The sequence below is a fragment of the Mirounga angustirostris genome, unplaced genomic scaffold, assembly GCF_029215605.1.
Source record: "Mirounga angustirostris isolate CCGP_5_RB_7025 unplaced genomic scaffold, mMirAng1.0.hap1 SCAF_5, whole genome shotgun sequence".
Lineage (NCBI taxonomy): Eukaryota > Metazoa > Chordata > Mammalia > Carnivora > Phocidae > Mirounga > Mirounga angustirostris.
Genome location: NW_026991713.1, coordinates 37,794,267 through 37,822,103, shown reverse-complemented (window position 1 = coordinate 37,822,103; position 27,837 = coordinate 37,794,267). Strand labels below are relative to the sequence as shown.

Genomic DNA, 27,837 nt, shown 5'->3' with positions numbered 1-27,837 from the left:
GGTTAATGATAACCTTGCATATATTCGAATTATAAGTGATACTAATGTGCAAATCACACCCAAGGGATAATAGCAAGCAGCTTAAAAATGACAATTTGTAATTTAACATTCACTTAAGATGGCTTGTACAATGGACTTGTCTACACTACACATATATGGGCAATACTGAAGCAAGGAAAGCTTAAATGACTTGTTCACTGAAAAAAAAAATTGTCATCCATGGTGCCAAAAATAGAAGTTCTGATTTCCAGTCCTATGATCTCAAGAGAAGACAGGATGTTCACTTTATCTGACTGATATAAAATACAACTTCTCAGAGGACTCTATTATTTTGAACGACTATGTAAGTACATACAATTACAAGCTTCTAGAAATATGAACTGTTTATTTTATCATTTGTTACAGCAAATAGAAAGCCTGAGCTGAGTATTTACCCAACAGTGAATGCTAACAGTCCTCAGAGTCATTATGGGCTGTTTGTGAGGGTCTGTTTAGACATCTTCAAGATCAATGACCCATTAGTGCAATTACAGCCTCTGATGGTTCCTGCCATACAGACCCCGTTCCTGCTACCAGAAAGTGACATGTTGATGTTACAAACACTCCTCACATTGTTACAAATGTGTTTTCCTGAGAGAGCTGCAGAAATATAACTTAGTTTAAAAATTGTTTCCCATGAGTTAGTCATTCTGTTTTTGCAATTTCCTGTGATAAAATTATAATTATATTCTTCGAAAAACTCAATGAGTACATTTATTTTTCTCATTATTTTTATCAGTTTAAAAATTTGCATCGTATCTGTCTTCCCTACCCCAGTAATACACAGCCTCACATAGTCACATATTCCTACCATCCATACATGCTCAGCCTTATATAATTCCATGTCGTTTATGTGAAGAAAAACATAGGTTACTTGCTATGTAATTACAGATTTATAGAATTGGAAGGATCTTAGAGATGGAGACCAACTGGTCAAGTAGTGTATCTCAACTGATACCAGAATCCTTTATTAGGGAGTAGTCTTCATTCTCTGAGAAGTGGAGTAGGAGGATATATCATGGGCCCTTTTGAGAATCTGATAAAGTTATGGTGTTATCCCAAGAAAAATACAGCCACCATAACTTTATCAGATTCTCAAAAGGGCCCATAACGTAAAAAATACGTTCCATTTTTTGCTTTTGACACTGAGTTATTTTATTAAGATTATGTGACTCTTTTTTTTTTTGTAAAAATTAATGGCTGCTTCCTGGAAAAGAATTAATCAAATTAACCAAATCATATAAAAGAAGAAAATTCTGTGTCTGCTTAAAATATATTTCAATGAGAAGCCTGTTTGATTTGGAAGAAGTCAAAGTTTGGGGTGATCTTTTACATGGAAATATTTATGTCACTTTTAGTATTCAATCAATTTTGAATCTGTTTTAAACCAGCAAGGGCTCAAAGTTGCAGCCCACATCACTTTCAAAAGCAAACAGAATTAAACTCTCTTATGGTAGAATAGGCTTGTGTCAAGACACCTGAACTTTCTTCAAGACACTTCAAGTTGAATTTAGGCCCTACCAAATCCCGTGTCCTCGAGGCAAATAAAGTTATTTTTAGAAAGGTTGGCATCAACAATGCAGCCTCTGTCAGGAAAGAAAGACGTCTGAAATCTTTTTTCAATTTAAATCATCTAAGCAGAAGTAACTTTTAAAAGAGTTTTGCAGTCTTTCCAGTTGCTATAGTTCTTTCCCATGGTTAAACTGACAAGGCTTTCTCATTTTCAACTCCCTTTCCCCTCACAGATATCCCTCCTTCAGCTCTGGAAAGGTCACAAGTTTTCAGCTCTAATTTCTCCTTCCAAAATGGCAGACATTTCTAGCAGCAATCATAGTGAATCTGGAATCTGATGACTAGCTTCCTTCTTACAGCCATTTTAGATTTTACTACAAGAAAGTCTAGCCACAAATGAACCTCCCTTGTCAAACTGTTCTAAGATACAAGGAAAAATAAATCAGATACTTAAAAAAATGAATAAATAAAGTGAAATTTCTGACCCAAGTTCAACAAAGTGCATTAACACTTATCCTCTGGAAAGCCAAAAAAAAAAAAAAAAAAAAAAAAAAACCCAAAAAACTCTTGACAGTAAAAAGCACACAGTTTGCTCTATTTCTAAATAAAACTTTAAAAAATATAGAAGTTCTAGGATATGGCTTTGAAAATATTGGACCACTTTTCACAGAGGAGGCAAGGCATCTTTTAGGATAATCATCAGAGTCTTCGACACTAATGCATGCTGATGTTGAAAAGTAGTAAGTCTTCATAAAAAGTGAAACTCCCTATGTATTCCACATGTACACTGAGTATGAAGAATTTTCTTCCATTAGGAGTTTTGCAGAGCAAAGAAACTTTTTACCGTTGGAACTTGGTCTTTAAAGTATCCATGGGGTAACACACACACACACACACACAGACACACACACACAGAGGGACTTCAGTAGGACCATCAGCACTCACAGGATAGACAAAAATCAGAGCTTTACTGAAACAATCATAGTTTTCATCAATTGCATGCCAAGCAGGAACAGCACAGCTGCTATTTTCACCATAACTGGCTTCAAAAGATTAGCAAAATGTCAGAGTTCAGAAGTAGGTTATACCAAACGAACAGAGGCATTCTTTTAGATTTTTATTGTTCTTGTAGTTCTGAGCAACCCACCAGCTCAAACATTTCTAGAGTACCTGATTTGATCAAGCTTTCCCCAATTATTTATGGTTCCTTTTGCTTGGAGACGTGTCAAGACACGCTGGGGAAAATGTAAGTTTTGGTAAAGAAAATAAAAATCCTCTAATGTGCGATGTATTTTCAGGATGCTCAGAAATAAGCTTTATTGACTTCATGCTCTTCTTGGCAGGAAACTTATCACACAAGAAACAATCTAGCTTTATGTCCTATCACATTTGGCAGTGCAAATAAAATCAAGGGAAATGTAAGAGCCATCAAGCTTTCTTTCTTTTGTCATCTGCCACTTGAGCTAAATTCAATATGAACAGAAAGAGATATGTGCAAACATATGTCAGACACATTTTTGTTAATTCCCATGAATGTAATACTATTCTAGATGCCATTATATAACAGATTGATAATTTTACATAATGAATCCATGCCATTCTATCCATGTTTAAAGTAAAACATTAAAAACATATTTTGCCATAAAACTTTTGCACATAAATGGAAGGGAACAAAAATAAGGCATATAATATAAATTCTATAATTTATATATATTTATATGGAAGTATATAAATATACATTATAACGCATATAAACATATTTGCTTTTACTTCACCTACAACATGAAGTTTATATGTGACATTAAGTTAAAAACTCTTGTGCAAAAATGATCTGAAATATGACCATCTAACCTCTGCTATTGTTATAGGAAGCTTCTTATATTGTAAGTGAGCTCATTGCTGGTTATTGCTAGTTAACTGAAATCTGCTTTTCACCCAGTGGTCCACATTGGTTACTTCCCTTTCACTTTATCTTACCAAATAATAAATGACAAATATATTACCCACTATTTTTTTCTTTTGTGGTTAACTATCACCAAGTCCTTAACTTTTTGTAAAATGACAAGGTTTCCAGATTCCTTACTATACTGGTTTATTCTAAAACCACTCCAGATTGTCAACATCCTTAAAATGTGATCTTCCTATTGAGAAAAAAATTCTTCATTTGTTTGGGTGACTGATAACTACAGAACCATTATTCTCTGTATTTATAACTAATATTTCTATTAGAACACAGTAAAATGTTATTGTATTGTCACTAAAACCACTGAATTTTTCACCAGAGTAGCTACCATTTTGTAACTACTTCCTCTTTTAGCTAGGCACTGTGTTAGTCAAGGTATTTTATCCTTTTTAATCTCATTTGATTTAACCTTCCCAAAAGCCCCATAAAATTATTATTGTCTTATTTTATGTTAAAAAAACAAGGATACACAAAACCAAGAGCATAGAAGTTAAGTAAAGAGCACAAGATCATATAATTAAATGGCTAAGCAAGGATTTGAGTCCAGGTTGTCAGAATTCGTTGTCGGTGCTCTTTATGACTCCATGTTCTTGCCATTTTTCCAATACACAATGCTAAGCCATGATTCCACATTAGCCTGCCGCCCTTCCTTCCTTCCTTCCTTTTTCTTCCTTTCTTGTTTGCTTCCTTCCCTCTCCCTCTCTGCTTTCTACCTTCCTTCCCTTCCACTCTCCCTTCCTCCCATTCTCTTTTCTCCTCCTATGTAGCCTTACTTCACCTGATCTTGTCAGTATTGATCCATGTATGTGTTTTCTTAAGCTAATTATAAATCTATATTCTGTCATACCACCCACCCTTAGTTTTCTCATAAAGCTGATTACATTTACTGTCCACATTTTCATCCACACAGTAGATTAAGATGTACAGAACAGCACCAAAAACAAACATGTGTGTCACAATGGTATGTCCCATATGGTTGTAGCATTAGGGTACAATGTTCAATTTATTTTGTTTCATGACTAACACTGGGACAATGAATATGTCTATTAGTCTTATGGGTTTTCTTAAATCTAGCCTATAGAAACTAACACTTCTCTTCCCATCTATTTTTCATGTCCTGACTTACCAAAACACTCTACCTAGTGATAATTTGGGAGTCTACTCTTTAATTACAATAGCATCCTCTGATTATGTAATTATTGGATGCCAGACTCTGTGCTATGTGACTTTACATATATGATCTCTAATTACATGAATCACTTCAAGACTGATGGCATCATTCCATTATTTAAAATTGACAAATTGAGGCGCCTGGGTGGCTCAGTCGTTAAGCGTCTGCCTTCGGCTCAGGTCATGATCCCAGGGTCCTGGGATCGAGCCCCGCGTCGGGCTCTCTGCACGGCGGGGAGCCTGCTTCTCCCTCTCTCACTCCGCCTGCTTGTGTTCCCTCTCTCACTGTCTCTCTCTGTCAAATAAATAAATTAAAAAAATCTTTAAAATTGACAAAATATTAGAGAGGTCTGAAATGAGTAGCCAAGTTGGGATTTAAACATTGGTTGACTTGACTACAACACTGCTCTAACGGTGTTGCTACCCACCCACCCCCCACCCCCCCGCCCCATCTGACAGATGCCTCACAGTGACATTTCACACATTACTGGTGGGAGGCACTATGATGATAATTCCTAATCTATAGATCCTTCCAGGGAAAGACTCTCACTGGGGACTAAGAGCGATTGAATAGCAGACTGTAAGCCAAGTGGCTTACAACTTTAAGTATATAAAACAAAGAAACCCCTTTATAAAGCAACAGTGTAAGACTTAGATGGGGTGGGAGGTGGTGCTGGAGGGTTAACGAGCTCCATCCTCAGGGAGAAAAAAAAATGAGAATAGGAGCAAATGGAAAATAACCTAGAAGCAAAATCTATGGACTAAGTATCTCAATTTTTAAAATTTATGAGCCACCCAATGGGCATGGGTACTTATATTGGTTATCAATTTCATATAGTTTTAAAAAGATTTACCATAGCTTACTGAAAATAACAACATAGACTTTAGAAATTAATTTTGTGTTACAGCAGTTAAAGGGTTGCTTGCTACTGCTTATAACTTATCCAAGCTAAATTTGGCTTGATGGTTGTGTATTATCAGTCAGGATGGCTTGAATTATGTTGTGGTACCATAACCCCAATATCCTGGAGGCTTAGAGTAACAAAGGTGTATTTCTTGCTCAGGCTATATGTTTGTAAAAGCTTGGCTAAAGCCTGTACTTCTCATTTTCTCCCTCTGCAGCCCAGGCTGATTGATCATTTATCAGGTAAAACATCACTAGTCACGTGGCAAAGGGGAAGGAACACAGCATATCACGTACTGATTCAAAGGCTTCACCAAGGCGGTGGCACACATCATTTCCACTCACATTTTCCTCACCGAGCAGTTGTTATAACCACATCCTGCTTTAAGGAGTTTGGGGAAATCCAACTGTAACATGTGCTAAGAAGTAGAGGAGAACGGGAATGTTTTCCAACAATCCTACTGACTATCACAGAATGATTCCATATGGAGTTGGATTATTTTCTTAATCTACAGTTCTACTACATGAGAGCATACCAACACACAGCATCTGGTGATTGGCCAAGGAAGGCAGTTTTTGGTGACAGTCATTCGGTTCTGCATTTTTGGTTCACACATGCATATGATAGTCATAAATATGGGAGCAAGTCCCTGCCACGGACCGCTCCCAGCAGCACATCAAACACCAGATCAATGAGCACATCACCCTGGAAAGCAGGAAGCCTGAATGTTGTAAAACTTGGAAGATGATGATGGTAAATAAATTCATTGTTTTTTTTTTTTATTATTTTAGTTTCAGAAAGAGTTTCTTTGAACTTTGTTGCAGAAATTGGATGTCCTCTTAAAATATGACCACTCATATACTATTGATTTCTTTCTCTGAGGCACAAAGAACAGGAAGTGTCAGGACAAAGTTCGTCTCTTGGCAATCGAGCTATGTGAACTCAATTCAAGTTCACCCTTCAATTCTCATGGGAAATTCTCTTATCAGAAGTCAACGTTTTATAATCCCTATATTTCAACCCATATATTTCCTTATATTTCAATTTATAAACTTAGGTCATGCAATAATAGAGTGAGGAACTAAATAATATTTAGTAGAGTGAGGAACTAAAACTTGAAGAAGCCACTTAAAATTACAGAAATGGTCCTTACTGGGAATATCAGTACCATAAAATTTTTTTATTTCATCTCCCATTCAAAAAGTTCTGTGAACTTTTCTCTTGTCAGCTGGTACCTCTCACTACGGAAGAGCAGCATCATGTGTCAGTCCATTTATCTGCCATGTACTGCAAAATTATTTGGCCAGAATTGGTACAATTTAATTATTAATCAGGTCCTTTTAAGATCCTTCAGCATAAAACACAACATTAAGGTTAAGTATTGCCAACTACTATCTGTATTGTGTGACTAAAGCTGTGTGCGGATTGGCATTCAAGTGAAACTTATTTATTAATAGATCAGTGCCTTTTTTAGTTATATACATAAATGGTCTTGCTTCAGTCCTGAGCTCAACATGATTTTGTCCATCTTTCTTAGAGATTACAGAAGAATAGTTAAGGACAGAAAACATCGAATCTCTTTTAATCATTCATTTTCAGCAAAAAACAAAATAAAATTTCATGAAACCATTCTTCCCATATAAGTGCTGCCCATAGGCTAAGAGCTGATTCAGTGGTTGCATCCAAATGTAAAGCAAAATATGGGATTGCAACAGTAACCACTGTTATACTTGTGTAAGGCAATTTTAAATATTGGCAATTGATTGTCCTTCATTTTTTTTAGCATAATTTAGGCTTTACAGTCTTGTTGACAATGACCTGTGCCTGTTTTTGCTCTGGTAAGTGCAACTAAGGATGATGCCCCTATAGTTCTTTGTCTTTTCTCTACCTGTCATGACAAATTCATAATTTTCACACTGGAAAGTATTAACTATCAAATATTCCTGAAAAATCAAAGAATTTAACCACAGAGATTCTGAGCATAATTTGAATAAGAAACCATAACTTCAAAGATTTCATGCCAGCATAATAGTCAGGACCCAAGAGACCAGGAGGGAAAGGATCCTTGACTCAAAACACTTTAATTTTCGGAGATTTGTTGTTGTACATCGTCATACTTCCCAGCTGCCCTTTTCTTTCCTGGCTTGTGGATTCACCTGTCTGGGAACATGGGTTCATATTTTACATTTGTATTGAAGAACTTTTTACTAGATGGAGATACAATATTCTTCTATGATTCAGAATTGTTGAAGACATATTGCTATTTTTACCATTACTTCCCAGTTAATGTAGAGTGACATAATGAGAATAACGAGGAACATTCCAAACTTAAATATGAACAATATCATAAAACTTGTGTGGAATGTGAGTCAAGATGAAGTGATGAAAACAACTTTCTGTATAACATGCATTGCCCTTAAGGACAAAACTATTATAAGGACATTACTATGAACCTAAAATCAATCTTATGAGTCCAGATTTATAAAATGTAAGGCAGACAAATTATATCATCTGTTTCCCTCTGAAATTGCTGGACTGCCCATAGTTCAGTTATAGATTTACATGGATCACTAATGATACACACAGAACACTTTACCACAGACAGGGTTTGGAAGATATATTTATAATGCCAATACAATGTCTTAATATTTATTTTCTTTTTTACTTTTATTCTCTGTTTCCTTAGCAAACTCTTTAAAGAAAAAGGCCTGTGCATTTATTTGAACAGACAGTCATACCACATTTACATCTCCAGACCCAACTTCTCCCCCAACCTCCAGACTCAGACTCTACTTGGATGTCTGAAATGCATCATCAACTTACTCTTGTCTACAACAGAGCTCTTGGACAGTCCAAATTTGGTCCATTTGCTAAGATTCCTATCTCATTATGTAACCATTCATCCAATTGTTCAAGCTGAAACCTAAAAGGCAATAGAGACTTGTATCTCTCTGCCATGTACCCAAAGCACGAACAATTCCTGTTGACTTTACTCTCAAAAAGCACACATGGAACCCGAGGACTTCCCACGACTTACACTGTTGACCCTGCAAGCTGCCATCATCTAGTCTCTCACCTGATCTCTCATTACTTGGTTCCTGCATTCTCTTGTTTCTTCTCTTGCCCACACATTTGTATTCTCTCACAGCAGGCAGAAGGAGCTTTTAAAAATCTAATCAGGTCAGGGCAAAACTCTCCAAGGGCTTTCCCCCATGCTTAGACTGAAATCCACTGTCCCAACCATGGCATGCGAGGCCTTACATGATCTGCTCTCTGGCTGCCTCGGGGAAGTCTACCTTGCTTATTTTACTGCAGACAGTCTGGCTTTTAGGATATTCCTTCCATGGACTAAGATCATTCTTCGTTTTTGCATCTGTGGTCTCTTCTGCCTGGAAAACTATACCCCACTTATAATTGTGAGATGTTCCCTTACTTCAGTTAGGTTATTTTCTTACCACCCCAGCTTAATAGAGCTTTACTCCTACTTCCCCTAACCCTGCTTTATTTATTTCCACGGTTTTGTCACCCTCTGACATTGTATTGCATATTTATTTAATCATATTCTCACTGGGATGTAAATACCACGAAAGTAGAGACTTTGCATTGATCATATGCCATATTCCCAGTGAGCAGAGTTATATATTTGATGTGTCCTATCATTCAGTTAGTTCTGTGGAAAGTAAAAGAGATGATAGGATATCTAAAAATGAAAAATAAGCCATCAAATCTCAGAGGAGTAGCACTCTGTGAAGGAAGAAAAGAGTGTATAGGGGACCTAACCTTGATCTACAGAGTGACTACAGGAATTTAACTGAGAGTGGCCCACGGGGTTTCCACATATCTATTCCTTTCCCACTGGGCAACTGGTGGCCGAGAACTCATACACTTTGAGAAATTTCCTTTCAGCCTTTGGTTAAATTCATAGTTTTGAACTTAGAGACACAATTATGGTTATATACTTAAGCTGTGTTCATTATAAACAAAAATTAAATATGGAACAACTTCACCTGATAAAGATTTAGCACAAGCCCAGTCTAAGTCAAATCTCAGCAAAATCTAAATTGTAACCACACTGGATAGGCTATAGTTTAAATTTGTAGTGAAAGAGGTTTTGTATGTCTCTATCTTAGTCACCTAGGTCTTTCCCATGCAGTAACTACTCATATATTAGCATTGCTGAAGTAAAAATAAGTGCATTAGCTACAGGTAGAATTGCAAGGAGGAAGGGAAGTTGATAACAAGTATTCCTTGTCAAGTGTATGTCCTCCACTAGAGAACAAACTCTCCAGGTAATCACTGGGTTCAACTAGCTTTGGAGAGGATAACAGTAGATAATTCATTACTGGGGACTTCTAGCAGAGCAAATATGCTGGATTTATGGACTCTAGGTTCTCAGTAATGAATTATTACTTAGTACCTGATGGGGAAGAAATGATGGGCTTACTTAATATTATTTTATTCAAAAAACAATATGGCATATACATCCCAAATGAACTCTACTGTAACCAATTAAATTCATTAGTGGACTAGTCAATTCCACCACAAGTCAATACAAAATTCAGTCATTTCTACACACTTGTTTTACATTAGGCTTCTTGCACCCACTAGTGAGGAAAGCATTACAAAGATTTGTTAGAAGGGCGTATCAGTCTGTTCAGAGATTTTCCATTATTGCACTAGACAGCAATGTTTGGATGACTATAACATTAGTCTGTAGGAGGTTACTCTTCCAGATTTATCTAAGATTCAGTTGAGTGTTCTTTTAAGAAAAGCTCAACCCTCATGAATTATGACTATTTTGAGTTGAATTTCCATATGACTTCATGTGGCCACTAAATAACTGAGACTACAAGCAAGTAAGAATTACCTGCCGAGGCAGTGACCTCCACTGGTACTATAAGGTCAATATTCGGTTTTAAAAGAATGTATAAATCCCGACTGGATCTAATTTAAGAATTTAGCAGACTAAATCATACTTTATCATCTGTCCAAGCAGCTAAAAACAGAAAGCTTAGATGTAGCTCCAGTCTTAACTATTCAACTGTTTGTGTGGAAAATTCACGTTTTCTCTTCAGAAGACAGATGGCTAAATATAAGGGATTAAAATTTTAGTGTCATACCTCTCGAATAGCAGTACAAAACTCACTCTGAAGCACTTTTTTGAGGGATTGTAGCTTGTGCACTGGTACTTCTCCAGATTCCTGTAGTTTTTCCAATAATTCAATTGCTCTGGCAACATCTGAAAAGAAAAATCAAAATAGAGAGATCTAGAGTCAACCATATCTCATCAGCAAAGTACTATCATTCCAGTTGAATGGTGCAATGAAAAATAAGTGGTGCAAAGTCGCAACTTAAAATTCATAGCTTATTGATCTAAGCTTTTGGTAAAAAGTCATTTTAATTTGTCCTACACAATTCGTCACTAATATGCCTTCTTCGGTGGCATTCCATGTATGTTATTTCTGCCACACAAATCAGTTTGAATATTCTTTCAGGAAAGAAGAGTAGGAGACGTGTCTTTTATTGATACCTCAATAACCAAATAAGTCCTGTCAATTTTACCTCTGAGATGCTGTGTGCAGTCTGACTTTTCCTTTCCCATACTACATTTATCACATCTGCAGTTATACATTTATTAGTGTCATGATTTGATCAATGTGCATTTCTTCCACTTATTGATAAACTCTTATAGGGTAGGAACTTATCTAAGTTTGGTCACCTTTGCATCCCCAGAGTCTGGTATAATACAGTGAATAAATATTTCATGAATTTATTAATTAGCAAATGGGCTCTATCCATTTAACTGCTATTCTATTATTCTAAGCCCTCATCATCATCTCTCCTCTGTTCAAATAGAGTCATTTCTTCTCCTCCAGCCTCTTCATATGGTCCATAAGGTTATCTTCCTAAAGAGCCTGATTGTGTACCTACCTACCAGCTTCTAGGACAGTACCAAGCAAAAGAATTTTCTGTAACAATTAAGTTAAATGTTCCTCCTTTATTTGACAATATCAAAAGTTAATGTATCAAGAAATATTGTCTTTTATACCCATAGCTTTAAAATTCCCAGGGTGGTTTTGTACTGCCAAGAAAAAATGATATGATGAAAGGCCATTTAAAAATACTTAAGGTGATCTCTTCTACCTTTTGTTGTAGTCAATAGCTCAGTGAAGAGTCACATAGGTATTTATGTATAAGATAGAAGGTTTTCAGTTCCTAAGTGATTAGCTCCAGAAAGCATCCCATATTTCTGCCATCAGATTATAAATTCATCCATCCATCCATTCATCCATCCATCCACTAATTTGGGTTCCTATTAGACCAGGCACTAGGTTTAACAAAAAGAATAAGACACACTTCCTTTCTGAACTCACAAATGAGAAGAAGAGAACAGCATTGCTACCTATAATAAAATCATTACCTCCTCAGAATTTAGGTGCAGTTGGCATACCTGTATGTATCTAATCAAAGAAAATAACCAGTAAGTGACTTTAATGGAGACTCTTCCTTGAAGTATTGCCAACTGATTGCCAATTGTGGCCCAAAGAAGCAAAAATCATGAAATCAAAACAACACTGACAGTTTGAAAAGTTTGTCTTTTTTGTACATAAACTGGAAGTTAATGTAGTCAATTGGACAATACCAGCCATATCCACAGTCAGTAAGTTACCAAGCTAAGAATTTTATGCATTTCTAACTGTACAGAAGACTCTACCTAGATGCCCATAGGCATATGGAACTCTCAACATGTTAAAAACTGAGCTCATTAATATTTTTTTTTCTTGGGGGGCATCTGGTGGCTTAGTTATTAAGCGTCTGCCTTCGGTTCCGGTCATGGTCCCAGGGTCCTGGGATCGAGCCCCTCATTGGGCTTCCTGCTCAACAGGAAGCTTGCTTCTCCCTCTCCCACTCCCCCTGCTTGTGTTCCTGCTCTCACTATCTCTCTCTGTCAAATAAATAAATAAAATCTTAAAAAAATATTTTTTTCCTTGAAACCAGCTCTTCTCTTTCCATATTCCACAATTCCATTAATAGCACCCCCATCCAGCTGTCCTCCAAGCTAGACAATGGCATCATCTTTCACATTCACCCCCACATGCAGTTACTCAGCGATGGCTGGAGATTCTATCTCAAATATGCCTTTTGAATGGAGCCCTTTTGCTTGATTACTTCAGAAAAGCCTTTATTATTTTTCACTCATAGTACTGGAACATCTCCCAACTGTTCTTTAAATTAGCTTTTTCTTCCTCATTCCATCCTCCACCTTGCTTCTGGAGTGACTATCCTGAATGATAAACCTCATTATTATCCTCCCCCACATAACACCTTCTCTGGCTTCCCACTGCTTACAAAGTGAAGTTCAGACCATGTAGGGTTACACTCAAGGCCCTTAACAACCAACCTCTTCTGACTCATCTCTAAAAACTCTTCCCTCCCATTCTTATTTTGGACATCCATAATTTTTGTTATTCTAGGATGTGGCACTGAATTCCAACCTGTGTGGCTTTGCACACATCATCCCCTGTTCCTGGAACACAATTAAGTCATTCATCCAGTCATTCATCCAGTAATGCCGTAGCACCATGCTATGCACAGGACACAGTGGTAAAGGACACAGCTGGTTGTTGCCACTTTCATGACATTTATAGGTTCGAGGGGTCACAGACACGCAGTAAAGTGGGCGTGTCCTATAAAAGAATCACTACAGGTTGGTGCATGGATGTATAACAAAGGCATTTATCATCATTCAGGAGGCCAGGAAGGGCCTCTTCATGGAATTAGTAGCTAAGCAGAGTCTTAGGTAGGAGGTGCAGGTTGGGGAAAAGGGGAAGAATGTTCCAGGCAAATCAATGCAGATTGAAGTCTTGTCAAGAGAGTGTGGGGCAGAGAACTGAAAGGAGTTTGGTATGGCTCAAGTTGAAACTATGGCAAAAGTAGGAGAGAAATCACATCATGGAAGGTGTCTTAAATCATGGGGTAAGACTTGGCTTAATAATATCTCCTTAGACATGTCTTTCCTGATTCTCCAAGGCAGATTAAGTTCCCATAGTTCTCTTTTCACTCATCCACTGTAATAATTACTACTCTCTGCTATGCCTCTGTTTGCATGTATATCTCCCTCCTTTACCCTTGCAAATCTATAAACTTCTTTAGGTGTCAGGAACAATATCTTATTTGCCATTGTATCCATGGATCAATGCAGAGTACTTGACAAATATGAGAAGTTTAATACACACTTACTGAATAAGTAATAGATTAATTAATGAAACTAACTCAGGAAAGCAGGGGTTAGAGGTTTGTGTCTAGATAGACGCATAACTCCTCAAGAGACTAGATCTCCTTGGTCAAGACTGGCGTGGACCTGGTGTGGGAGACGGAGGCAAGCCTGCATCTGTAGGCTAAAGGCCACTGTGTAACCACACTGAGGGAAGGTCAGAAAAGCTGAAAATGACCCCAACCTGAATACTCAGGAATTCCCAACCTTGGCTGCACATTATAATTAGCTGGGATACATTTGAAAATTATCAATGCCTGAGACCCCCCTGACCCCACCCGCCCCCCAGATTAAACCAGAATATTCAGAACACTGGTTCTCAACCTTGGATGTAGACTGGTATCACTTAGCGAGTTGTAAAAACCACAGATGCTTGGGTCCCGACCCCAGAGATTCTGATGTGATTGGCACAGTGTGGGGCCTGGGCATGGTGCTTTCAAAAACCCTCCAGGTGATGCTAAAGTGCAGCCAAGATTGAGAACCACTGGTCTACTTGGCATGGGTATTTTTATAGCCCCTATGTGATTCTAATGTGCAGCCAGGGTTGAAAAGCTCTGATACAGATTAATGGCTCTAAACCATGAAGGTGCTTAACAATCACCTGGGGGAAGTTATTAAAACATATGTTCCTGACCTTTCACCCCCACTCTAGAGAGGTTAATTCAGAAGGCGTGAAAATAAGGCCCAGGAATAGGCCTTTTAAACAAACAATTCAAGTGATTCCGAAGTTGTTGGTTCACAGACCCCATTTGTTGAGAAAGTAAATAAAATGATGTTTCAGGTTCCTATCGGTCCCAGCATTCCAGGAATCCTCACATTTCCATTATTCTTTAATACCCTGTGTAACACTGAATAGGGTTTTTCCAGGAGTCCCCGAATGACTGGTAAAAGCTCACGAATGAAATTAATTAGTGTTAAGTACCACCCCATTCTAAAACAGTGTTCCCAATAAAGGCTGTCTTTAGAATCACCTGCGGAGTTTTCAAACCAGCCTGCTACCCAACACTAATTAAATCAAAATCTCCAAGACTGGGATCCAGTCATCAGGACTTTTGTTTGTTTGTTTAAGCTTTCAGATGATTCCTATGACCATTCAAGGCTAAGAAATATTATTCAAAAAAAAGCCATCAAGGAAACCAGTCACATCCCATTAAAAGCTGGTCCAGCCCTATTACATTACACCATAGACCTTTTCCAGTCCTTATTAAGAGGTAATTGTGAGAGGAAAGAAAACTCATGGAGAAGTGTTACGTCATTAACTTGGGTCAGAATACTAAGTCTTTGCTTCCCTTCTATCCAATGAGGAGTGTTCCCAGTAGAACCAATGGTAGCTGCTGGGGGTGCCTGCAAGAAGGGAGACTAGAATCTTTCCTGGTTGTACAAACAGGACTAATGGACTTGGTGGCCTTCCTGCCCTCTATGTCTATCTGATCAGAGGGAGAGAATTGGAAAGCAGAGCCCACTGGAGCCTGAGCCATCTTGCTGGAACCCACCCAAGAGAATCGAGCAGGATGAGGTCATGGGATATACAGCAGTTGGTAAAAGTCAAAAGAGGTCTAAGGACCAAAAGTCGGAGAAATCAGGTCCCACCAGCCCAGACCTGGCTAGTGCTGCAAAGAGTTGGTGAGTAATAAACTGGATATGAGACTGGAGTTTTCAATGGAATTCTGATTCCCTTTAGCTCCGTAAAAGTACCAGAAACCTGCAAAGCCAGGATCTGGAAGGGAGCAAAAGAAGGCTCGGAGTCAGCAAAATACTTGTTCTTAAAACCACTACAATAGTGTGCATACTTTATTTATGTGTCCCCTCAAGGTTCTTATTCAGAACCTCCTTGCACTTATTTCATGAAACTATTCTACCAAATTTGGTTACTAATATAGAAGTTTGGGTTTGGTAGTTTAGCTCAGCCTATGAGGAATATTAGATAAGGACTGGGAAGGCTGCCAGACAAACAATGAAAACAAGAAGATCTCAGAATATTTTCCTGAAACCGACGACTCCTCCTCTGGCCTGCCAACTCTCAGATTCATCCCTCTACGTAGCATTTATGCCATTATCTAAGGAAATGCTGGGGTATTATCCTTCCCCCTCGCTCTTTCTCACATCCTGGATTTCGTTAATCCTCACTTCTTTATTTTAATATATATTACTAATATAATTTTTACTGAAATATAATTAACATACAATGTGATATTGGTTTCAGGCATACAACATCCTGATTCAATAATTCTATACACTATTCAGTGCTCATTGCAGTAAGTGTAATTAACATCTGTCACCAAACAATGTTATTATAATCTTTTCTTCCAGGTATAAAATTTAGTGATTTATCACTTACATACACCCTGTGCTCATCACAAGTGCCCTCCTTGATGTCCATCATCTATTTGACCCATCCCTGCCACCCCTCACCACTTCCCCTCTGGTAACCATCAGTTTGTTAAGAGTCCGTTTCTTGGTTTGCCTCTCTTCCTCCAGCTCCCCGCCATGTTCATTTGTTTTGTTTCTTAAATTCCACATATGAGTGAAATCATATGGTATTTGTCTTTCTCTGACTTACTTCACTTAGCATAATACTCTCGAGATCCAACCACACTGTTGTAAATGGCAAGATTTCATTCCTTTTTATGGCTGAGTGATATTCCAGTGTGTGTGTGTTTGTACACATATATATATCACATCTTCTTTATCCATTCATCAGCTGATGGACATTTGGGCTCTTTCCATAATGTGGCTATTGTAGATAATGCTGCTATAAATATGGGGGTGCATGTAGCCCTTCGAATGAGTGTGTTTGTATCTTTTGGGTAATTACCCAGTAGTGCAATTGCTGAATTGTAGGGTGGTGCTTTTTTAACTTTTTGAAGAACCTCCACACTGTCTTCCAGAGTGGCTGCACCAGTTTGCATTCCCACCAACAGTTTAAGAGGGTTCCCCTTTCTCTGAATCCTCACCAACATCTGTTGTTTCCTGTGTTGTTAATTTTAGCCATTCATTAATCCTCACTTCTAAAAGCAACAATAACAATAAACATTTAATGCCTATTAAGTAGGGGGCATTGTATGCTAAGAACTTTACATCTTTAACTCATTTTATCCTTACAACAACCTTTATGTGGTAGTAAATATCCACATATTGCAATGAGAAAATGGAAGCTTCTAGAGAGTTTTAAGGACCTCATTAACAAACAAGAGATCTGAGTGTGGAGTCCAGATCTAAGTGATTCTAAACCCTGTGCCTTTTATTTTTATTCCATTCACAGCTTTTCTTTTAGCAGCTTTTGCCTTCAACATTCAGTACTTTTATAATAGCTTTACGCTCTGCAGGCTTTCCTGGTCGGAGGCTGAGCTCTTAATCTTTCCTCCCTCAATAAAGATTAACCCCTATTCCATTTGCCAGTATACCTCTCTCAGGTAGTATTGTCTGATCATCAGAATCACCCGGAGAGCTTTTAAATGGCAGGGAGGAGTGGTTTTCAGTCTTGGCTACCCACTGTTGTCACCTGGGAACACTGGAAAAAAAATAAAACCACATACCTAGATCCTACCTAAATATATTTCTGATTTCATTATTCTGGGGTATGGCCTTGCCATCAGGATCTTCAGAACTCCCCAGTGATTACAATGTGTGGCCATACTGAGAATCACTGATGTGGAATCTCAGCGTACACCCCAGGGATTTTAAATAGCAATGCTAACTTATAGTAGTAATAGCTGTTATATCTAGTATTTAATATGGCACTGATTTAAACATTTTACTCCTTTAACAGCACTATGAGGTAGGTACTATTATTATCCCCATTTTACAGAAAAGGAAACTGTGACCAATAGAGTTAAAATTACTTCCCCAGGGAAACAGTAAGTTGTAGAGTTAAGATTTGAATCTAAGCAATATGGCTGTAGAATCTGGGCTACATTGAGATGTGACTCAGGAATCCATATTCTTAAAATGATTCCCAGCAGCTCTCCGAAGTCGTTAACAGAGATTAAACTAATCTGATCAACAAATCCTTGCTTGAGGGCTGAAAGCAGTGGTTCTCAAATTTTAGTCAACATGAATATTTAACCCTGGACCACTTATTATTAAAAATTGAGATTAAAAAAAAAAAAGATGTTGAAAAAAAAAAAAGATGTTGAGGGTTGAACCTTGAAATCTGCTTTTGTAATAGTCCTCTCAGATGAGGCTGATGCAGGAAGCAGATCACTGATAGACTCTTCAGGTTACTACTAATAGATAGTTTAATATGTGATCCAGAACAAGGTGAGGTCATCATCTATTCAGTGCTTATTTGCTGTTTTTATATCATTTTGTAAAATCCTCACCAATATATAAAAGAATTATTATTGTTCCACTGTGTAGTTAAAGAAAAATAACAAATAACTAAGGCTCAGAAAGATGAATTATCTGGCTCGAGGCAATACAACTAGTAAATGATAGGGCCAGGATCCAAAACCACATGTGTTTGACTCCAGTGGCCATGCTCTTAGTTATTTCTCTATCCTGCCACAGAAAAGGGATTAGAAATAAAACAATAAAGGTATGGCAAAAAAATTTTTTTAATATAGCATCATGGACCATTGTAAGCTGGGGCAAACAGTCATAACACTGCCCAAAGTCCCAGGAGGTAACCTCTCAATGTGTTATGGTATAATCAGTGTGTTCGTACTGATAACATATTTTTTTAAGATTTTATTTATTTATTTGAGGGAGAGAGAGAGTAAGGGAGAGGGAAAGAGAAGCTGAAGCAGACGCCACACTGAGCACTGAACCCGACCCGGGGCTCAATCCCACAAATCCGAGAGCATGACCTGAGCCAAAACCAAAAGTTGAGCGCTTAACCGACTGAGCTACCCAAGTGCCCCTGATAACATATTTCAATTATTGAAAAATGATCAAATCATCAACTACCTGTTGATAGTAAGATAACCTATTTTGGAAAGATTTCCTTTAAGGTAGGTTGGACATTACAACCCAAAACAAGAAAATATTAAAACTTAAGTGGCATGAGCTTCCAGTGATCTGGAATGATCCAATTACTGTTTTCTTTTTCCTTAATGATGAATTTTTATTAACTTGACTGACATTTAGACTACAGAATCTGACCTATGACTCATCTCCATCTGGAACTTGGATGAAGATGGAGCTGGGTCATTTAAAGCATAGTGTTCACTAATTCCATAAACATATATTGGGTACTGTGGCAAACAATATGAATTATCTACTCTAAAGCTATCTAAAACCCTCATGTCCCTTGCCTTCTACTACAAAAGCTGGAAAGCAAACATACTTCTCTTTCCAGACTCTTGTCATTTGGCCAATTGTTTTAAGTGTAAAGTCACTGGGTACGCTTCTAAGAAGGTTTTTTAAATGGACAAACTGCTGGCATATGCCTTCAGCAAGTTGGTCTTTGCACCCTTCCTCTTTCCCCAGCTTGTGATCATGCAAAGAACCTTCACGTGTTAAGGAAGGTGGAGCAGGAAAAAGAAAGGAGCCCAGCCCTTGATGCCATCACTGAGCTGTTATACTAGCCTCGAATGTGCAACCCCATGATTCCTGCCTACGAGACAAATACAGGCTTTACTGTTTGGTTTTCTGTGGCTTTGCAACCAGATGCAAGCTAACTGATACACAAGCACATAACTTTAAAGACACTATTCTAAGTTACAGAGCTAAGGTTGATGATACTGAGTCACCTATGGTCCTTTGATTAAGATAGTCTTGGAAAGCCTCTCTGGAAAGGTGACATTTGGAGTGAAACCTGAATGTTCAGAAGGAGCCAGGCTTATGGAAATCCAAAGGAGGGGCATCCAGACAGAGAATAGCAAGGGCAAAGACCCTAAATTGAGGGGTGCAAGTGTACATGTTAGAACAAGCAAAACCAGGGTCAATGCAACATGGTCAATGTCCATGGCTTATGCTTTTTACAGTCAATCTAAGAAACCTTGGATTAACCCAAGGACTTAAAGATTTTCTTCTAAACTTTTTATTATTATTATTATTATTATTATTATTTAAAACATGTATTTATTTATTTAAGATGGGAGGAGGGGGAGAGAGAATCTCAAGCAGACTCCCCACTGACTGGGGAGCTCAACACGGGTTTCGATCTCAAGACCCTGAGACATAACCTGAGCGGAAATCAAGAGTCAAATGTTTAACCAACTGAGCCACCCAGGGGTCCCCCCTTCTATACTTTCTTTTAAAATAATATAGTTTCAGATCTTACATTTATATTTATGGCCCATTTGAGTTGATTTTTCAGCAGAGCATATGGGTATCCAATTTTTATAGTACCATTTATTGAAAGGACTAACCTTTCTTCACTTAGTTCCCAGCACACGTACTGAATATCAATTGGCTATGTATCCGTGAGCCTGCTTCTGAGCTCTATTCTATTTCATTGATCTGTATATTAATACTTACACTAATATCACACTTTCTTGATTACTATATCTTTATAGTAAGTTTTGAAATGAAGTAGGAGTATAAATCCTCCTTGTTCTTGCTTTTCAATTTTGCTACTCTATACCCTCTGCATTTTCATATAAGTTTTATAATAATTATATATAACTAGCTTGTCAGCTTTTCTTTAAAAAAAAGACTGCTGACATTTTAACTAGGATTGTGTCAAATCTATTTGGGAAAAACTAACATCTCTACAATGTTGGGTCTTCCAATACTGTAAACATAGTATGCCATTCCACTTATTTAAATCTTTAATTTCTTTCAGCAGTGTTTTGTAGTTTTTTTGTAAACAATTCTTGTACATGTTTTGTCACATTTGATTCTAAATATTTCATGATTTTGATATTATATTTGATTCTATAAATATTACTGTTTTTTAAATTTTAGTTTCTAATTGCTCACTGTTATTATGTAGAAATACAATTGATATTTTAATGTTAAACTTATATTTTCTCATCTTATGAAAATCAGTTTTAGTAGCTTTTTTGGTAGATTCTGTAGGATTTTCTATATAGACAATCATGTGGTCTGTGAATAAAGACAAAACCCCTCCAGCTTCTACTGGTACCATGTTCAATTTTGAACTTTTATTAAAGGCTCACTCTTCTTTATCTGTCATGTTCTATCTTGTCACCAAGCCTTGTTTTTGTTTTTGTTTTAGACCCTCTTCCTATGCTCTTTGCCAAGTGAATGCCTATTCATGTTTCAGATTTCAGGTCAAACATACCTTCCTCAGTGAAGCTTTTTCTTTTTCTTTTTTTTTTTTTTGCATTTTTTTAATTTATTTTTTTTTTTTTTTAAAGATTTTATTTATTTATTTGACAGAGAGAGACACAGCGAGAGAGGGAACACAAGCAGGAGGAGTGGGAGAGGGAGAAGCAGGCTCCCCGCTGAGCAGGGAGCCCGACGTGGGGCTCGATCCCAGGACCCTGGGATCATGACCTTTGAGCCGAAGGCAGACGCTTAACTACTGAGCCACCCAGTCGCCCCTATTTTTTTTATTTTATTATGTTATGTTAATCACCATACATTACATCATTAGTTTTTGATGTAGCGTTCCATGATTCATTGTTTGCGTATAACACCCAGTGCTCCATTCAGTAAGTGCCCTCTTTAATACCCATCACCAGGCTAACCCGTCCCCCCACCCCCTCCCCTCTAGAACCCTCAGTTTGTTTCTCAAAGTCCGTAGTCTCTCATGGTTCGTCTCCCTCTCCGATTCCCCCCCTTCATTTTTCCCTTCCTACTGTCTTCTTTTTTTTAAACATATAATGTATTATTTGTTTCAGAGGTTCAGGTCTGTGATTCATCAGTCTTACACAATTCACAGCACTCACCATAGCACATACCCTCCCCAATGTCCATCACCCAGCCACCCCATCCCTCCCACCCCCCACCACTCCAGCAATCCTCAGTTTGTTTCCTGAGATTAAGAATTCCTCATATCAGTGAGATCATATGATACATGTCTTTCTCTGATTGACTTATTTTGCTCAGCATAATACCATCCAGTTTCATCCATGTCATTGCAAATGGCAGGATTTCATTCCTTTTGATTGCTGCATAATATTCCATTATATAATGGAATATATATATATATATACTATACATAATGGAATATATATATGTATATATATATACATATATATATATATATACACACATATATATATATATATATATATATATACACACATACCACATCTTCTTTATCCATTCATCTGTTGATGGACATCTTGGCTCTTTCCATAGTTTGGCTATTGTGGACATTGTTGCTATAAACATCGGGGTGCACATACCCCTTTGGATCACTACATTTGTACCTTTGGGGTAAATACCCAGTAGTGCAATTGCTGGGTTGTATGGTAGCTCTATTTTCAACTTTCTGAGGAACCTCCATACTGTTTTCCAGAGTGGCTGCACCAGCTTGCATTCCCACCAACAGTGTAGGAGGGTTCCCCTTTCTCCGCATCCCTGCCAACATCTGTCATTTCCTGACTTGTTAATTTTAGCCATTCTGACTAGTGTGAGGTGGTATCTCATTGAGGTTTTGATTTGGATTAGGGAAGCTTTTTCTAAGACAAGTCTCTGTACTATCCCCTTCATTCAATTATTCTTTCATTAATCCAGCAAACAAAGATTAAGTGCCTACCAATAAATATCTACCATGTGCCATCATTCTTTCATAGTACCATCTACCCTTGCTTCCTAGTATTTATCATTATTGTAACTTTACATTTATCTCCATGATTCTTTGGCTACTCTCTCTCTACTGTAAATTGTAAGTATCATGAGAACAAGAACCATGATTGCTTTTTGTTTTCCTTTGATGTCCATGCCTAGCTTAAGGCCTGTAACATGGCAGGTACTCATTAAATATTTATGGAATAAATAAATGAGCCAAAAGAAAATACCTGTCCAGAAGATGGAGGAAATATTTGGGGGGGGTGGTATTCGATGCCATTCAACAACACTATTCAAAAGACTATTCACTGACTCCACAATCATTTTTCAATCTCTGTATACATGAAAATGTATCAGAAACATTTTTTAAATGTAATTTTAAGGAAGTTCTAGGAGATGAAATTGGAGGTTGAGTTGTAGATTCTAAGCATGAGGAGTTAATTTTTAAATTCACAAGTAAAACATTTAATTGGGTAAAAACAAATGCTACAAGCACATATTAGATTAATAATTTAATATTTTGTCAGATGAAAAAATTTAATCCCATAGACCACTAGATGTCCTTAAAATTATGCTTTTACCTTTTCTATTTCATGAGTCATTAGGATCTAATTAACTCAAAGTAAACAGGCAAATGCAATAAACTTGAAATGACTTACTCAACAAGGTCTTGAATACAGTAAATAACTTGGTTTTGTTCCATTTGAGAGACTATTAAATAAAATAAGCTTAGCTTTGTTTTATCTTTTGAATCAGATGAGGTCCTAATCTTTAAATCTGACCACGAATTCTCATTTTTTTTTATTTTACTGCAAGACAAATTACTCATACATAAACAATTTTAATTTGAAAGGCATTGTTTTTCAAGTGGTATTAATATAAACCACTCCTGCCATAATTTACTGAGTAGTTTTATCTTATCTTTAATTGTACATGCCCTTTAAACACATTTATTTTTCTGCTACATTTATGAAGGGTATCTCTAACAGAAAGAGAAAAAATAATATGTATCTTTTAGGAATCACTTTTCTTTTACATGAATCTCAATGTTAACACTTATCAATGCATAGAAGCAATGCAAAAGAAAGTGGAAATTATTGTGTTGGTTTATTAAGCACTGATGGTGGGAGCTTACTATCTTTACTTGACATTTCAATAATAGAATGCCAGTTCAAATGCCAGAGAAGTTTGAAAGCAGTGACTGAGAAAAGTACATTCTTTACTTGGAAATCATTGTTTATTTAAAGGCATTATGTTCTTCTCATGTATGAGGGTAGATGATGTACTTAACACGTGACTATCATATTCAAGGAACATTTTAAATTGAATTAGGTATGAAATCCATATGGCTATTCTTATCATGAATCATAGATCTACTTTAAAAATACACTCTAACAGAAGACACGTAATATATATTTTGAAACTGAACAGGGGCGCCTGGTGGTTCAGTCGGTTAAGCGTCTGCCTTCCGTTCGGGTCATGATCCCAGTGTCCTGGGATCAAGGCCCCGCATTGGGCTCCTTGCTCAGCAGGGAGCCGGCTTCTCCCTCTCCCTCTGCCTGCCTGTCTGTCTACGTGTGATCAATCTCTCTCTCTCTCCTTGTCAAATAAATGAATAAAATCTTTAAAAAAAAAAGAAAAGAAACTGAACAGATCTTAAAAGTTACTCAAGCCAGTCTCCTGAAAAGTGCAAGAAACCCTTTATGTGTGTCAAACCACTATATTTGCATTTCTATTATCATAACATATTATACAATTTGAATTGTAAAATTCAAATAAGCATTTTAGGAATCCCCAAATATGAATGTGTTATTGCATTCCAAGAACAGATAAGAGTAAAAAACATAGGATTTTGTGGGGGTTTTTTGGTGAAAAAAATCAGGATTTATTGTTTTTATTTGCAATTAAAATGTCAAATGAAAGAATTCACATGGCAGGGAGTGAGTTGAAGAAAACACAGGTGCCTAATTCATGAGCTACAAAAACAGTATAAAGGTGACCATCTGGGGAGAGCTGGCTGACTTAATTTTCCTATGAGCTTACCGTCTGCTCCATATTTTTCTTCCAAACTCCACATTCTGACCTTGAAAATGCATTCACAGGTTTTGCTACATCTATTTCCTTCTAAACATAAATGAAGGTAGACTTAATTATGTAAAGGATATGAATACAACAAAGGGCAGAGTGTGTTGTAGTTTATTTAATCTCAGTTTTCTGATTTTTTAAAAGGTTTTGTTTCTGATGATGGCACCTTGTCAGCTTTTCAGTCATTCAATAAATTCCTGCACTTTCCATGATGCACCTGCAAGGGCTGACAGGCACAGTTCTAAGAATAAATACTTCTTTGTGAACTAGTGGTTCTCAAGAAAGCCCAGAAGGTAGATCTCTGAGCATGTCAAGGGGAGGAGATGGGAACCTCACACTGTAATCCTGATGTGATACAATGGATCACCATGAATACTCACAGGAAGGATGACAAAGCTAAACGAGTGAGGATTTCCTGACTTGTCACAAAATACTGATTGCCCAAGTATCCTGAGGATGTCAGGATTTCTGAAGGAGGCATCACACTTTTCTGCCATGGTGAATTAATATGCTGAGCAGAAAAACATTTTTTTACATTGGCTTTCTTTTTATATCCCAGTCTGAATACAGGAAATAATGCTAGTCACGCTAAAAAAAAAAAAAAAAAAAAAAAAAAAGTACTTACTTTCAAGTACTTTTTGCCATATCTTTTCTAAAACTAGTCTTTTGCTCTATTCTGCACTTTTTTTTTTCAAAAAAAAAATCTGTAGCTACCATTTCTTCAATATCCCTACTTCATGCTCTAATCATTCCCATTATTCTCAACACGATGTACTATTTGGTATCTGTGCTTCTGAAACTTCTTTCAGGGTCAAAGCCCTAACTTGTATGTGGTTGTCCCCACAGCATCTTGAAGCTCATTAAGTGCTAAGCTAAACTCATCAGCTTTATGGACCAATATGTTTCCCTTTTGGCTTTTCCCTTTCCCTATTTTCACCACCTATTAGGCAATAAGGCATGCCCATTATCATCTCCTCCTTCTTTTCCGTTCCCATAATTCCTCCTCAGGTTCAGGTTTGGACATCCAGATCACAACGATAATACAAACCAAAATTGTCAAACTGTTCCAAAGAATAATAGAGTTCCTTGAATAAAGAGTTCCATGATGTGCCTAGCCCATATGACTTGGAGATTCACAAAGCATGTCATAGGCTACCTTAAAGACATCTTTAAATTTGTTTAATCCAGTGCTTTGGAAACCTGGTATCTCCTCATTTGTTTTACCGTGGAACTTTTTTCAAGGGGCATCCAATGAAATCTTCCAGAGTCATGTTTGTAAAACATTGATCTTCTCCATACATTTCAATCTTGCAACCAATTTTTACATTAGTTAATAAATACACAGCTCAGATCATTTCACTTCCTGGCTTAAAATTTTCAAACATTCTTGATTATCCATCAAACAAAGCTAAGCACCCCTATCTATCTGCAGCCTGTGTTTCATCTTATCTTTCATGACTTCCTTCATTTGTGTAGTTTCCCAGATATCAGGCTGAGGATCTATAGAACGACAACTGACCATCTTCAGATCAAATACATGTGTTTCATCACATAAATGTGTACCATCCCTCAGCAATGAATCAACCTTTCACACACAACTATGGTACTCCTTAAAGACTTCATGGTTTCCTGATGCTCTCCAAACTTAAAGTCTACTTTGTTGAAGAAAAATAGATTTACTTTCTTTTTTCCATGATTTGAAAAACTCTGCTCCAGATAATTAAAGCTACCTGTGCTGAATATTTTTAGCAAATTAATTTGTCACATTGCATGGTTTTTCTGAAATAAAGGTGGTATGTGGTGCTTTGCATAATTAAGTCAGATGGGGAATTGGGGAGTAGATATGAAATAATCATTGTCTGTGATCGCTTCATTTTTTTCACGTGTCAAAATACATATTTTTGTCCAATTTAAAAGAAAAAGCAACGTCAATTGAAAATATTTCCAAATGATAACAAATTCGGGGTTATAATTTTAACTGAAATGGTACTTGTTTAAGAAATATTTAATTGTGCTTCTGCTTTGGGTCAAGTATTATAGTAGGCAAAAAGAAGTCAACAAGATGGACAGAACTGTTATCACAAATTACAATTCTTACCATTCTTATTGGCACAGGAGTTTTAAGTATGTTGAGTATTCTATCTTCCTCCAGCTACTCTGATTTCTCTACCCTTTGGAAGCAAAAGTTCTCCAAAAACTCCTTCATTCTGTCTCTAAAATATCTGTTCCCATCCTCTGTTGTACCTATTCCAATGAAGCCTTCACCTGCTATTCCAACAAGTTGTCAGGACCATCAATGACCTCCACACACACGAGACACGATGGTCAATTCCCAAATGACATCTTACCTCACCTGTTAGTATTTCACACAGATAATCCTTGCCATCTTCTTAAAAGACATTTACTTGGCCTCTGATCACCACTCTCTTTTGGTTTTCCTCTCTAGTTGGTGCTTCCTCATCTTCTCAACCTTTAAATGTTGGAATTGCCCAGAGCTGAGTCAACAGTCTTCATCTTTCCATCCTCCAGATGCCTTAAATAACATCTATATGTTAATAACGCCCCTATTTATATCTCCATCCTGGACTTTTCCCTTGAGTTCCAGAATTTTATACACAGTTGCCAACTCAAACTCTTCATTTGTGTGTCCAATAGATAACTCAACATGTCCAAATTTATATTCCTCCTGGAATAACCCCTTCCTTCTGCTCTTCTGTAGTCTTCCCAATCTCAGTAAATTGAGCTCACTTTTTCCAGATACTCAGGTCAGAGGCCTGATCATCATCACCTGCTTTGTTTCTCTCATACCCTATATTCAATCTTTCATCAAATCCTGTGGGCTAAATGTCCTGAATGTATCCAGAAGTTGACCAACTATCACTGCTTTCCCTATTACTCCCCAGGTCCCAAACACCATCATCTCTGATCTGGATTTTTTTAATTACTTTCTAACTAATCTCCCTGGAGACTTTTTACCCTCTATGGTCAACATAGCAGAGAGCCCATTCAAACTAAAATCCTCCTGTGGCTTTAATATCTTAGGAGTGAAAACCAAAACCCTTAAAATACCAAGCCTCAGCCTCAGCCAGTCCGTGGGCACAGTGGCCTCGCTCCAGTGCTTGGCTCATCTCCACGAAAACTTCCATGCCCTCTTCCAGGAGGCGGCCAACGTGGCGTGGCCCTCAGCAGCCACAGTTGTGGGGAATGGACTCTGTGGGGCCCTCCCTTACGCGACCGCC

At 37.4% G+C, this 27,837-nt stretch overlaps 1 protein-coding gene across 2 annotated transcripts in view; it reads right to left on the bottom strand.

Annotated features, from left to right (window-relative positions):
• LIN7A (lin-7 homolog A, crumbs cell polarity complex component) overlaps nucleotides 1-27,837 on the bottom strand; it is a 114,337-nt gene that overhangs the window by 68,832 nt on the left and 17,668 nt on the right. For both annotated transcript variants that reach the window (XM_045872905.3, XM_064590840.1), the window contains exon 2: nucleotides 10,710-10,828. In XM_045872905.3, coding sequence (XP_045728861.1) covers nucleotides 10,710-10,828 — 119 coding nt within the window. The remainder of the gene's footprint in view (nucleotides 1-10,709; nucleotides 10,829-27,837) is intronic.